Source organism: Lactuca virosa, chromosome 4 (genome assembly GCF_052849685.1).
Source record: "Lactuca virosa cultivar CGN04683 chromosome 4, Lactuca_virosa_CGN04683_v6, whole genome shotgun sequence".
In the NCBI taxonomy this organism is placed as follows: Eukaryota; Viridiplantae; Streptophyta; class Magnoliopsida; order Asterales; family Asteraceae; genus Lactuca; species Lactuca virosa.
The window spans coordinates 3,994,665-4,008,990 of NC_136429.1; the positions used below are offsets into that span (position 1 = coordinate 3,994,665).

The following is a 14,326-nucleotide window of genomic DNA, read 5'->3' on the forward strand; positions in this document are numbered from 1 at the left end:
GGGGGAGTGTTAGAATATAAATATTAGAGTGTAAATATTACATATATTGGTTTTGGCCTAGTTAGCTCATGGGCCCGTAGGGTTTCCTTTGTCTAGGGATCCTACCGCTATTTATAGTCTTGTACCGCTTCCTTGTAAAGTTGACAATCGAAAAAGTATTTTCACCCTCAATCTATTGTTGATTACAATTTCTTCCAACTGATTTCCTCCCAATCTGATGTGGATAATCTTGATAGGTAGCTACATCAGACTAAACTGAACAAAGTACCATACGATAATAAGTACCGGGGTGGTTGTGAAGTTAGTGGGCAACAAGTCTGCTACTAAGATAATAACAACCAAAGAGCATAGGTTTATGATGTGCGGCTTACGGTGTGTAGCGGAGCGCGACTTATGTTGTGCGGCTTATGAGTGGGCTTAGCGACCATCAATCATGAAAGTGTCACACATGAGAGCATCGCATGGAACAAATCGGACTTAGCAGCCAACGATCATAAATACTTCATACAAAATATCATCACATGGAAATGGATTAGGCTTAGCAGCCAACGATCATAAATACGTCACGTGGAATAGCATCGCATGGAAATGGATCGGGATTAGCAACAAACGATCATCAATATGTTACACGGAATAACATTGCGTAGAAATGGATCGAAAAAGGATGCAAGCCTTTAATCCTTATCTGCGGAGCATGCCTCTATAATGGAGGTAGGCTAAGAAGCTAAGCAACTCAAGGAAAAGTTTATGAACCTTCTGAACCTTGTAGGTGGAGCTTGCCGCTATAATGGAGTCGGGCTGAGAAGCTAAGAAACTCAAGGAAAAGGTTATGAACCTTATGAACCTTGTAGGAGGAGCTTGCCGCTATAATGGAGTCGGGCTGAGAGGCTACGCAACTCAAGGTAAAATTTATGATCCTTCTGAACCTTGTTAGCGGAGTAGGTCGCAATATTGGAGTTGGACTTAGAATCCACGCAACTCAAGGTAAATGTTATGAACCTTCTGAACCTTGTAGGTGGAACTGAGAGCCCTCAATCATATGATTTGTCAAGGGTGATCAGTCCGAGAAGTAACATAATGGTAACTGGTGCCTAGTTTCCTTGACTATAAGTCAAGAGATAATTAGGAATGTAGCAAAGATGTTTGTGTTGCCATAAAATGGTTTAACTGATGTTATGCAACCTGGATGCCACTGGGAACTATTTGGTGGTGATATTGTTAGAAGCTAGGAAGAGCTGGGTAGCAAAGTTGTTGAGAAAAGTTGGGCAGCGAAGCTGTTGAGAAGAGTTAGGCAATATGGTTGTTGAAAGTTTGGGCATCAAGGCTGTTAAGAGCTAGGCAGTAGAGCTTTTGGGAGCTGCACAACAAGGTTGTTAAGAGTTAGGCAGTAGAGTTGTTGGGAGCCGCACGAAAAGGCTGTTAAGAGCTAGGCAGTAGAGTTGTTGGGAGCCGCACAATAAGGCTTGTTAAAAGCTGATCAACAGTGCTAGTGAGAGGCAGGCGGCGAATTTGTTTTCAAGGGTTGGGCAGTCGGGCCGCTGGCAAGAAACTGGGTTGCCGAGCTTCTTCTTTAAAATAATAGTCCCGTCTCTCGGGGATGTGCTACCATGTACAATACCGGTTCATCTTGTAGTTCATCCCTGCCCTCATAATGGAGATAATACTTATACGTAGTGTTATGCCAACCCTTCTGCTTCCCCTCCCCCTTTTTCTTTGGAAAAGGTGAACATGATGAAAGTGTCTGGCTACGCTTTGTATGATTTAGTGAGGATTGCTTTTGCTCGCTTTTTTTTTTCTTTTTTTTTTGCTGATTTGGCCCGGAGGGTGTGTAAGTTTCTGTATGAGAATGTCACCGTTTTTTGAAGGTTGCTTCCGTGGATGATAATTTTTGGTATAAGGCTCGTCGTTTGTGAGTTATCGTAAGATTTTTTGCGGTTTGATAACGATTTGTGCAACCAGATAATGTTTTGGCAGTTTTGTTGCAAGCTTCGTTCTGTTTAGATATTAATACTAACCTCTTCATTGTTCTTGGTACTTGGTGGTAGATGCTAGCATGTGTGTCGTGGTAAAGGAAGCGGAGCTGCGACTTCATGATTTATTGGCTTGTGTTTTCATGTTTGTGCCTTTTCGCTAGTGTTTATGAGCGTATACTTGTATTCGCATCTGAAAATACATATACGACAGCCAAACTGAAAGGTTGATTTGATGTGGCTGTCTTGACGCGAGCTGACATAACAACAAGGCTGTCGGGATGCCAGAGAGCCTGAAATATTCGCATCTGAAAATACTAATACAAATAAAATTAATTAGTTAGTATGTTGCTTTAAATCATAAGCCGATTCTTGTCAGGAGTATTTTATGAAACACTTTGCGATGTGTCGAAAGTGCACTACTCTCTTCCCCCTATCTTCTTTTCTTTTGGAAACGTTGAGTGATCCGGACCGCAAAGCATATTTTGAAAATGTATTTCGTTGAGCGGAATCACAACACTCGGGCGATGAACATCTCATTCTTATGGAGCCCATTTGAAAGTAATTGGCCCATTCTTTTTTCTTGTTCTTGTTTCCTTTGTGTAAACCGAACACAAATTGATCACCTCCTCTTCCTTTTATTTTTGCTCATTTTCAAAAAAAAAAAACTCTTCTTTTTATTTTTGATGAGTTCCAAATAGACTTTCGTCTTCCTTTTTTTTGTGAGTACCGAGTGTTAGCTCATATGGCCTACCATATTTCTTCTCTTTTTTTTTTAAAGCCTCAAGTGGATCGGAACACATCTTCTAGAACCGGATTTTGCTAGACAGAATTACAGCATGCGAGCATCGAGCGGTCGATTGGTTATATTGTCTTGCAAAAAATAGCCCACTTTATTTTTATTGATGCAACCGAATAATGTGAAATAGCCCACTTAGCCCATTTGGAAGAAAATTTAATATAGTTTTTGGAGGCTACTTATAAAATAATCAGCCCAAACCCATTTTCTTTTTCATTCTTTCTTTTTGTTTGCGTGTTGACAAATTTTGAGTATCACAGATCAAATGCAGCCCACCATGTTTCTTTTTCATTCTTTTTTTTATGAAACGTATCTGGTACACAAAAGTACCACTTGTGGGGCCCAATATGCTTTCTAATTAGTTTTGAGAAACAAAAGTTTCAGCTGTTCCTATTCTCGTTTTGTTGCCAAATTGGAAAATGCATCTACGACAGATGATCTGGGAATTCTTGGAGAGATTTTTTTTGTTTTGTTCCTCGTCGGAGTCGCTGATTGTAGAAGAGATCGGAGCAGTGGTGTGATGTCGCAGGCGGTGGTTATAGGGGATCATCAACAGCCAACATGAGGTGGCCCAACGGCTGTTGGCGGCAGCCGTTGCACAGTTATACATCGCCGGAGGTCACCGTTTGTAGAAGAAATTAGAGTTGTGAGCTCTCCGACAAGTAGGTTCGATCACACAACAACTGAAACGAATTACGGTCGTCGATTGATGATTGATTTGTGCAACGCTGGGTTTCGTCAGTCGGAGAAGATGGTCGATCGACGATCTGCGGCTCCGATTGGTAGTGATGATCGAGAACACGGAGGGCAGTGGTGGATGCTGCTTCGTCAAAGCTTCTTTGGTTAGCCGAAGATGACCGGTGATGATTGGTTCTGACCGTCGACGAGTTTATTCTGGAGATTGCTGCTGTGAAATCACGGTGTTTGATTGCAATACGACATATATATTTACAATATAGCCCCCTAGACTATTGAGGGTCTTATACTTTATTCTACCGACACTTACACTACTTTATATTACATTGACAATAATAATTATAAAAGACAAATGACAAATAATTACAATTCCTTCCACAATGAAAGGACGCGTGTCTTTAATAATGTTTTTAATATGTCATTGCTTTTGTCATTCCGACATTCCTCCCGCCACCGAAAGGACAGATATTTCTGAATGATGTGTGCTTTGTTCATTGCTGACGTTAGTCTTCTATGAACGGCGTTTCTTCCATATTGTCTTTACAATGGCTGCAATTATGTCGTGGTGCATGCATGATATGTTTACAAAGCTGTTTTTTTAAATCAGCGGGTAATTCAACTAAGTGATGTGAAAATTTTTCGAACGGCTGTTCGAAAGTTTCAATTGCTTTTAATGCTTCCGGGGTTATTTCACTGTCTGTTAGATAATAGATAACGAAGGTTTTACTGGCATAATTTACTCTGATTATTGACTTTTGATCTTTACCATTGCCTACGCGAGATGATGCTAAGTAGACACCGGCAAGTGCGAAAATCAAATGGTCTTGTGTAGGTATTTCATGGGGTAGGTCATCTCTTGTTGGTTTTGAGCCGTTGCTTATCCCCATATTTGCGAAAGTAATGCTTGGAACAAGTAATTGAGAATCTTCATCAAAAATTGGGTAACTTGAATGCATCTTGATAAATAACCCTCTTTCTTGTTTTGCAAATCGTGTTTTGTAGCTTCTGATTACTGTTTGAACAGCTGATGGGAATTCGCTGATGCAATGTAAATTTGTTCCATCAAGATAGATAGTGTCTATGAATCCATGGCTGAAATAGTCCCATAAAGTCATGGGGTCAGTGAGATCTGCTAGGAATACTGCTTTTGGGCCTGGTCGCCTGGCTACTGGGTAAAAGCCCATTAAAGAATGGACTTCGGTGTATTTAATGAGGCTGTCCCATAATCTGGAAAATTTTTGAGCAGATGGTTTTTTCATAGCTTCTTTTTCTTTAGTTGATGGAATGGCTTCAAGGGCAATTTTTGCGTTTAGTTGGTTAAGGGATTTTGGGATGGATACAGGTTTTTGTGGGGTAAAGCTGGATATGGGTTTTTGTGGTGTAAGGAGAACTGTTTTCGAACATTCAACATTATCTTTTATGACTGCTTTGTATGCTTCGTTGTATGCGGCTTCTGCTTCATTTTTTGTTTTGTAACTTTTGTGAATGACGTTTTTTCCAAGAATATATGAATTGGCAATTCCCCAATCGTCGTAGATTCCTTTGTTTTCTCCATTGAAAATCACATACCATTTCTTTATGTTTTTATGATCGGCTTGAAGTGGTGGATATTCTTCCTGGTTTGGTGTCATAGGTTGTTTTTATGTTTTGAGTATTATTTGTAGCTGACTATCATCGGATGATATTTCTTAAATTTCTTCTTTTGGTTGCTTCGTTGTTGAACTACTAGCTGCTTCTTCTTTAGGTACTGAATGAGATAATAAAATTTGTAATGTTTGTTGTAGTTGTTCTTTTTCACGTCTGACTACTTCAAGTTGTCTGATTAATGATGCTTCTTGCTCCTCTTTTCGTTTGAACTAGTGTTTGATTTGCTTCATGATTGCTTCCATTTCAATATATCTGCTGATTAAATATTTGCGTCTCTTGGGTACCTGAATGATTGCTAATATTTGTTTGTTTTTAATATTTCAAATGATGATATGAGAATTTTCATATCATTGTATGCTTTGGTGATATATTTTATATCACTGTATACTTTATTTTTGTATGCTTTTGGTGGTATTTTCATACCATTGTATGCTTTGGTAATGTATACTTTGGATGGGTTAGAAATGAGGTTTCCCTCACGTTCTAATCCCAATAATGCTTTCTCCATAGGATTATCTATCTGCATCTGAATCAGAATCAGTTGTATATGCATAAATATCTATATCTGAATCTATATTTGAATCTTCTATAGGTTCATATCCTAGATCATATGCAATTTTTAATAAACTTGTTTCTTTTTCTCTTTCAGTCTTTTTTGGACATTCATAAGATTTATGTCCGTCCTCTTGACATATCCAACATTTACAATCTTTTTTATTCTATGGACAATAATTTGTTTTAGATTGATATTTTTGTTTATATTGTTTTCTATTTCGAAAATATTTTCTTTCACCTTGTTTATAATATTGTTTATATTTAGGTTTATAAGTTTGTTTTTTCCAAGTTTTCTTTTTATATTGTTGTTTTTTATTGTCTTTACAACCATATTGATTAACTTTATTAGAAAGGGTATCACAACATAAATCAATTTTTGCATCTTGTGTTGTTTTTTGTTCTAAACATTTTTTCTGCATCCATGCTTTTAATATACTTATTCGTGCTCCTAAAGTATCTGCAATTTTATTTTGTTGTAATGCTTCTTGGAAATCTTTTATTACACTTTGACTTACTAATGATGGTAATTTTTGGTAAAACATATCTAATACTATCTTTTTTCTAGTGAAATCTAGATTATAATAATGTTCAGAATATTCACATATAAATGGGTCTAGATAACACATGTTACAAATTCGTAGGTTAGTTAAATGTTATAATGATTCTAATTGAAAGGCTTCCTGGGATGTTTTATCTTCTATTTGTTTTCCTATGAATTCTTGAATAAGCTGATTTAATACATTTTTAAATGTTTCCATAGCGTCAGTGGTAGCTATCATCATTGTTTCTGTTTCATCGAGAGATGAAAGGAAACGATATGCATTACCTTGTGTTTTATGTATAATATAATTAAGAAAAAATTTTGGATGTAGATTTCTTAACTCTTCAGTTAATTGAATTTAAATTCCCATTTTATTACTCCATTCTTGAACTTTTGCTTCGGGATTTTGTTCACAATCAATAAAAAGAATATCTGAATTTGTTAGAAAAGTAAATAATTTGGGTATGTATTGTGGAAGTATTTTTTCCCATTTGTTTTGTTTATTTTTAACCATTCCTTGTCTATATAAAAAATTTTCCTCTAATGAAGGTGGTCCATAAATATATTGATTTTGATAATCATCTTCAACATACGATTGTTTTCGTTTTAATCCAAAATTATTTGTGATTCTTTATATGGATTTGAATAAGGGTTTTCATCATCGGATGAAAAATCATATATTACCTCTGCATCGTTATTATCCGAATTATTTTCTATTTCTGTATTATTTTCTTCAATTTCGGATGAAATTTCTAGTGCTGCGAATAATTTAGTTAGTGTTCCTATTTTTTCTTGTAAAGTTTTCATATTAATAAGGTTTGTTGGTACTAATTTTTTGAAAACAAATCTTTTCGTTTCTTTTTATTAATGGAGTAGTTATTATTGGTTGAAAATTAGTTTCATTAAATATTCTGTTATTTGTCATATTTGGTGATTCAAGTGATAATAAAGGGGTAAATAATTTATCTATATAAATTCTATCTTCTGTTTTAAATGTAATACTATGATGAAAATTTTTGTTAATGCATAATTTATTTGATATGTAATAGTAAACGGATGATTACCTTTTAACATTGAATTTTGTCTTAATAATTTATATCGTACGGTAATACTATTACTTAGATTTTTATCTTTAAGACTTAATCCTAGTTCAATATTAATATTAAATTTTATTTTTCCTTCAATTAAATTACCTTTTCCTTTTGCAATAATACTTTTTTGATTATTAATTATACGATCATCTCTGATTTCTAATTCTATTGGTGTATCTAAATCGCTAAAAGTACTTTTTAAAATTACTTGAATAGTTGATATATGAATATAAGCAATTTTTATTCTATCTACTTCTTTAATATTAGATAATCTATTTCTAATTTGTTGTTTATTTATTATGGGTATAATAATATTTCATTGAGTTAATTCTATAGGTATTGGTTCTTCTCCTATAATTTTTCCATAATATATAATATTTTTTCTAGAAAAGAAATTTTTTAATGTGTTATTTCTAAAATTATGTTTTTCTGATAGTGTAAAATTTGATTTTTTTATAGCATCTTTATTATTATTACTTTTGTTAATTAAAGCATCAAAAGTGTATCCAGATTCATTTTCTTCGTTATTAATAATGATTGGTGAATTTTCTATTTTTTGAGACATATTTAACAGATTAGTTTTGTTATTTTATCTTCTAGATTTTTTATTTTTTATTGTTTCCAATTTATACTATTATTTATTATATGTATTGCTTCAATATTGGATATACAATTAATTATTGATATGTTATAATTTATTTTTAAATTTAAAAGAAATTTTTTAGATTGTTTCAATGTTTTACGAAAAAACTTTAATTCTTGTTTAATAATATTTAAACTTGAAAAACTCATGATTATAATTTTTAAAATGATAATTTAGCTTTTCTTTCAATGGTACGACTAAAAATCATAGATTTTCATTTATGATATTTATAATGGTGGTACCATTGAAAGAAAAGCTAAATTATCATCCTATTAAAATCTATGATTTTTAGTCGTACCATTTAAAGAAAAGCTAAATTATCATTTTAAAAATTATAATCATGAGTTTTTCAAGTTTAAATATTATTAAACAAGAATTAAAGTTTTTTCGTAAAACATTGAAACGATCTAAAAAATTTCTTTTAAATTTAAAAATAGATTCTAACATATCAATAATTAATTGTATATCCAATATTGAAGCAATACATATAATAAATAATAGTATAAATTGGAAACAAGAAAAAATAAAAAATCTAGAAGATAAAATAACAAAACTAATCTTTTAAATATGTCTCAAAAAATAGAAAATTCACCAATCATTATTAATAACGAAGAAAATGAATATGGATACACTTTTGATGCTATAATTAACAAAAATAATATTAATAAAGATGCTATAAAAAAATCAAATTTTACACTATCAGAAAAACATAATTTTAGAAATAACACATTAAAAAATTTCTTTTCTAGAAAAAATATTATATATTATGGAAAAATTATAGGAGAAGAACCAATACCTATAGAATTAACTCAAGGAAATATTATTATACCCATAATAAATAAACAACAAATTAGAAATAGATTATCTAATATTAAAGAAGTAGATAGAATAAAAATTGCTTATATTCATATATCAACTATTCAAGTAATTTTAAAAAGTACTTTTAGCGATTTAGATACACCAATAGAATTAGAAATCAGAGATGATCGTATAATTAATAAACAAGAAAGTATTATTGCAAAAGGAAAATGTAATTTAATTGAAGGAAAAATAAAATTTAATATTAATATTGAACTAGGATTAAGTCTTAAAGATAAAAATCTAAGTAATAGTATTACCGTACGATATAAATTATTAAGACAAAATTCAATGTTAAAAGGTAATCATCCGTTTACTATTACATATCAAATAAATTATGCATTAACAAAAATTTTCATCATAGTATTACATTTAACACAGAAGATAGAATTTATATAGATAAATTATTTACCCCTTTATTATCACTTGAATCACCAAATATGACTAATAACAGAATATTTAATGAAACTAATTTTCAACCAATAATAACTACTCCGTTAATAAAAAGAAGTCCAATTATAGAACCTCCAATTTCAACTATAACATGTAGATCCTCCATCTCGGAATGTCAACCTACAACATCTACTGAAAATCAAAATGAAAAATTAGAAGATATTAAATAAATGATTAGATCATTAAGTTTAAGAATATGACAGAATCATCTAGTAATTCTTTAAAATATTTTAAAACACTTGAAGGTTCATATCAAAATACAAAACCATGCATACTAGATAAAGAAATGATTATAGAAATACCACAAAATTTACCACAAGGAACAATATATAATATTGGTCTTAGTTCTGAAGAAGATAAATAAATAGGAGATAAATTAAATATAATTAGTCAAAAATTAAATAATATTATAGAAGTAGAAAGTTTACTTGTATTAAAACAAATTCCTGAACTATTGTAAAGTGTAACTCAACAGAAAATATTACTTGAAAAATATTTAAAAATAAAAACTATTTAAGAAGAACCACTTAAAAAAGAACCACTTAAACAAAAATCACTCACTATTAAACCACATTTTACATGGTAAAAATAAATAATGAGCAACAAAACCCAAATATATTGTAATTTCGATAATAAATATAAAGTTAATTTACTTAAAAAATTATGGAAAGATTTAGAAAATACCACAAAACATTTAAAAGAAAAAGAATCTGAAGAACACGAACTAATTTCTAAAAGCAAGAATTATACTGCATATCAATTAATTAAAATTGGAAGATTAAGAACTCAAATTAATCATTTTAAAATATTAATAAAAAACATTAACAATTCAATTAATTTTCTTTCAGACGCTTTAATAATTTGTTAAAATGAATTCAAAAGTACAAATTAATTCTTGAAAAGATAACATGCTTTGGACTAATATATTAAAAAACCATTGGAAAATAAATTATAATATCTCTAAAACTATTCAATATTTAGAAAATACTTTATTATATGAAGAAAACTACCTATTAAAATTACAACCAGAGAAAGAAGAGTATAAAAAGCAGCAAAAAAAGATATCTCGATTAAAAGAAGGAATTAAGAAATATAAAAAATCACAAAATCATAATTTAGAAACAATACACAATGTTTCAACTATCCTAACAAACACAACTTGTTAATATAAAAACTTTAAAAGTAGAAACATTAATTAAATACAGATATAGAAATTTACAAACTAACTTTAATGAGTAAAAGAAAAACAAATATTAACTCAAACAGTACCTTTATTACAACTAAAATACAAGATAAAGAACTAGTTTCATATATAGATACAGGAGATACTTTATGTTTTGGAAGAAGAAAGATATTAAAAAATTGGAAAAAATAAAAAAAAACCATTAAAAATTACAATTGCTGATAAATCAATTCACAAAATTTGGTTCGTAGGAAGAGACATAGATATAGTAATTGAAAAAGCACAATTTAAAACTCCAACTATATATCAACATGATTCATGAATAGATTTAGTAATAGGAAATAATTTCCTTAAATTATATCAATCATTTATACAAACAAATGATCATATAAGTCTCAATCATCCGACAAAAGGTATTATAAAAATTGCAATTATCAAACATTATGATCTTATTAAAATAATCAAACAAGAAGTTGGTTTTCAACTACGTATATTACTAACGTTCGCTAAAGAAATTGTTGAAAAACAACTTGAAGAAGTATGTAGTGAAAACCCGCTAGATCATTTAAAAAATAGAAATAATCAATAAATAATATTATTATTAAAAAATCCTAATGATAAAGGTAATATTCCAAATAAAATTCCATATAGTATAAAAGATGTTTCTGAATTTAAACAAGAATGCACTGAACTACTAGAAAAAGGAATCATTCGACCTAGCACAAGTCCCCATTCTGCACCTGCATTCTATGTAGAAAATAATAATGAAATAAAACGGGGAAAACGAAGAATGGTGATTAATTATAAAAAAATGAACGATGCTACTATAGGAGACTCATATAAATTACCACGAAAAGAATATATTTTAGAAAAAATAAAAGGAAATACACATTTTAGTACATTTGACACAAAATCCGGATATTGGCAATTACGCTTACATGAAAATACGAAACCACTAACCGCTTTTTCATGTCCTCCTCAGAAGCATTATGAATGGAATGTCCTTCCATTCGGTTTAAAACAGGCACCAGCAATATATCAGCTATTCATGGATGAAACTTTAAATGGTTTAGATCATATTTGTCTTGCATATATTGATGATATAATTGTTTTTACAAAAGGGAATGAACAAACACACATTGATGCAGTCATCAAGGTTTTACAAAGAATTAAAGAAAAGGGTTTAGTTTTATCAAAAAAGAAATCAAAACTTTTTCAATCTACAGTTGAATATCTCGGTTTAAAAATTGGAGAAAATGGTCAATTATCGTTAACAGACAATATACGAGAAAAATTAAATATGTTTCTTGATAAACTTGAAAATAGAAAACAAATACAACGATTTCTTGGTTGTTTAAATTATATTGCAGAACAAGGATTTTTGAAAAACTTAGCAAAAGAAAGAAAAGTTTTACAAAAGAAAATATCAGAAAAAATACCTTGGTCTTGGACCAATACAGATACTATTTTGGTACAAAGTATAAAACAAAAAATTCAAGTTCTCCCCACTTTATATAATGCAAAAATCGACGATTTTCTAATTGTGGAGACAGATGCATCACAAGACACTTGGGCAGGATGCCTAAAGGCAATTATACGTGGAAAACTATTATTGAGATTAGATAGTGAGGGAAACCTCATATCTAACTCATCAAAAGTATACAATGATAAAGCATACACTGGTATGAAAATACCGTCCGAAGTAAACAATGATAAAGTATACAGTGATATGAAAATATCACCAAAAGCATATACTGATACGGATGTATCATCTGAAGTATTAAAACAGATAAATATGAGCAAAAACTATGCAAGTATATATCGGGAACATTTTCGCAAACGGAGCAAAATTACAGCACACATGAACGAGAAACACTAGCATGTCTCAGAACATTGAAAAAATGGAAAGTCGAGCTACTTCAAACCAGATTCGAATTACGCACAGATTCCAAGTATCTACTTGGCTTTTGGCGATATAAATTACAAGAAGATTATTTTCGAGGACGATTGATTCGTTGGCAATTACAATTACATCAATTTCATCCATACCTCAAGTATATCAAAAGCGCCAACAATCATATAGCAGACACATTGACAAGAGAATGGAAGCCATCATAGAGAAACAACTAAAAACATCCCTACTCGAATATGGAAGAAACATTGTTCATGGAAAACTAACGTCAGCAATGACCAAAGCACACATCATTCAGAAATATATGTCCTTTCGGTGGCGGGAGGAATGACGAAAGCAATGGCGTATTAAAGACATTATTAAAGACACACGTCCTTTCATTGTGGAAGGAATTGTAATTATTTGTCATTTGTCTTTTATAATTATTATTGTCAATGTAATATAAAGTAGTGTAAGTGTCGGTAGAATAAAGTATAAGATCCTCAATAGTCTAGGGGGCTATATTGTAAATATATATGTTTGTCGTATTGCAATCATACGATTGCATCTCAATTATGTAACCGACTCTCTTGAGCCTATAAATAGGGCATTTGCCCGTATGGAATAAACAAGTTAAGTTTGAGTGTCTAAGACTTGAGTTGATCTCAAAGTTCTTCCTCTGTTGAAATAGTTGTTCTATTTCTGAATAGCAGAGCCCTATCCAAACATACCCAAGATTATTCATATAATCATTCATATCATTTAAACAATCCATCGTCAATCCATCCCGACGCATCATTCAGGTATAATCCTATCCTAATTTTTATTAATTCCGTCATGTCGTAAATTTTGCTGTGTACGATATATGCCCAACTATCCCCCCCCCCCTTTGTGCCAACTACTTTTCCTTTTTTCCTTTTTTTTTGTCAGCTATAATAATTTTCCTCTTTACTATCCCCCCCTTTGTGCCAACTACTTTTCCTTTTTTTTTTGTCAGCTATAATAATTTTCCTCTTTTTCCTTTTTTTTGTCAATTAAAATAATACCACGCTTGTATAATTTCTTTTTTTGCACGACATCCTTATTGAAAGATGACTGTTCTTGTATCCTTTTTTTGGAAATGATTTAATGATGACAGAGCAATTTTTTAGCTTAAATATATGGAGTTGCAACAGGTTATAATAATTTTCCTCTTTTTCCTTTTTTTTTGTCAATTAAAATAATACCACGCTTGTATAATTTCTTTTTTTTGCACGACATCCTTATTGAAAGATGACTCTTCTTGTATCCTTTTTTTGGAAATAATTTAATGATGACACAGAGCAATTTTTTAGCTTAAATATATGGAGTTGCAACAGGTGGGGCCCATGCAAAAGGTTTTGTCTTGTAGCCCATCTTTGAAATGTGTGGGGCCAGCATGTGTTTTTTCTTCTAGCTCTCTAAAACACGTATGACCCATACTCCTTTTGAAATTTATGCATATATGTACATGGATGTGATGTTGATATACGTTGGGCGTGTTCGGCACGGATCATTTGGGAGCGTTTGAGAGCTTCTAGCTTCTAGTGTTTGACAAAACGCTCCGTTTTGAACAGAAAGCTTTGTTTGGCACCACAAGCTTCTAGCGTTTAGTTTGAACAAACCGCTCCAAATCCCAATTTTACTTCATGTAGCGTTTAACAAAACGCAACAAGCTACAAGCTACCCGCTACAAGTTATCCGCTACCAGCTAATTTTACCGAACACGCCCGAAGATCATTCTTGATTTTTTTGTGTTTTACACCAGCTTTTGAACCCTTACGACATATGTATATTCTTATTAACTGATAACCCTCTTGTACCCCGTTTTTACATTATATTGACTGACGTGATGAACTGTAACTAGGGGTAGGATAAATGTAATTTTCGAGATTGTCTCGCTAAGTAAATAAGATGTGTTTTGGTCAAAGTGGGTAAATATTAACAGGTTTCTGTAGGGCTTTCTGAATGTACAAACATA

General features: G+C 31.5%; 1 protein-coding gene across 1 annotated transcript; it reads right to left on the reverse strand.

The window, feature by feature from the left end:
- Positions 1–3,968: 3,968 nt before the first annotated feature.
- On the reverse strand, positions 3,969–5,096 carry LOC145104055 (uncharacterized). Its single transcript, XM_079041336.1, has 2 exons — positions 4,943–5,096; positions 3,969–4,855 (listed from the first exon to the last, which is right to left on the reverse strand). The coding sequence occupies exons 1-2, from the start codon at positions 5,094–5,096 to the stop codon at positions 3,969–3,971; spliced, it is 1,041 nt and encodes a 346-aa protein (XP_078897462.1).
- Positions 5,097–14,326: the final 9,230 nt, after the last annotated feature.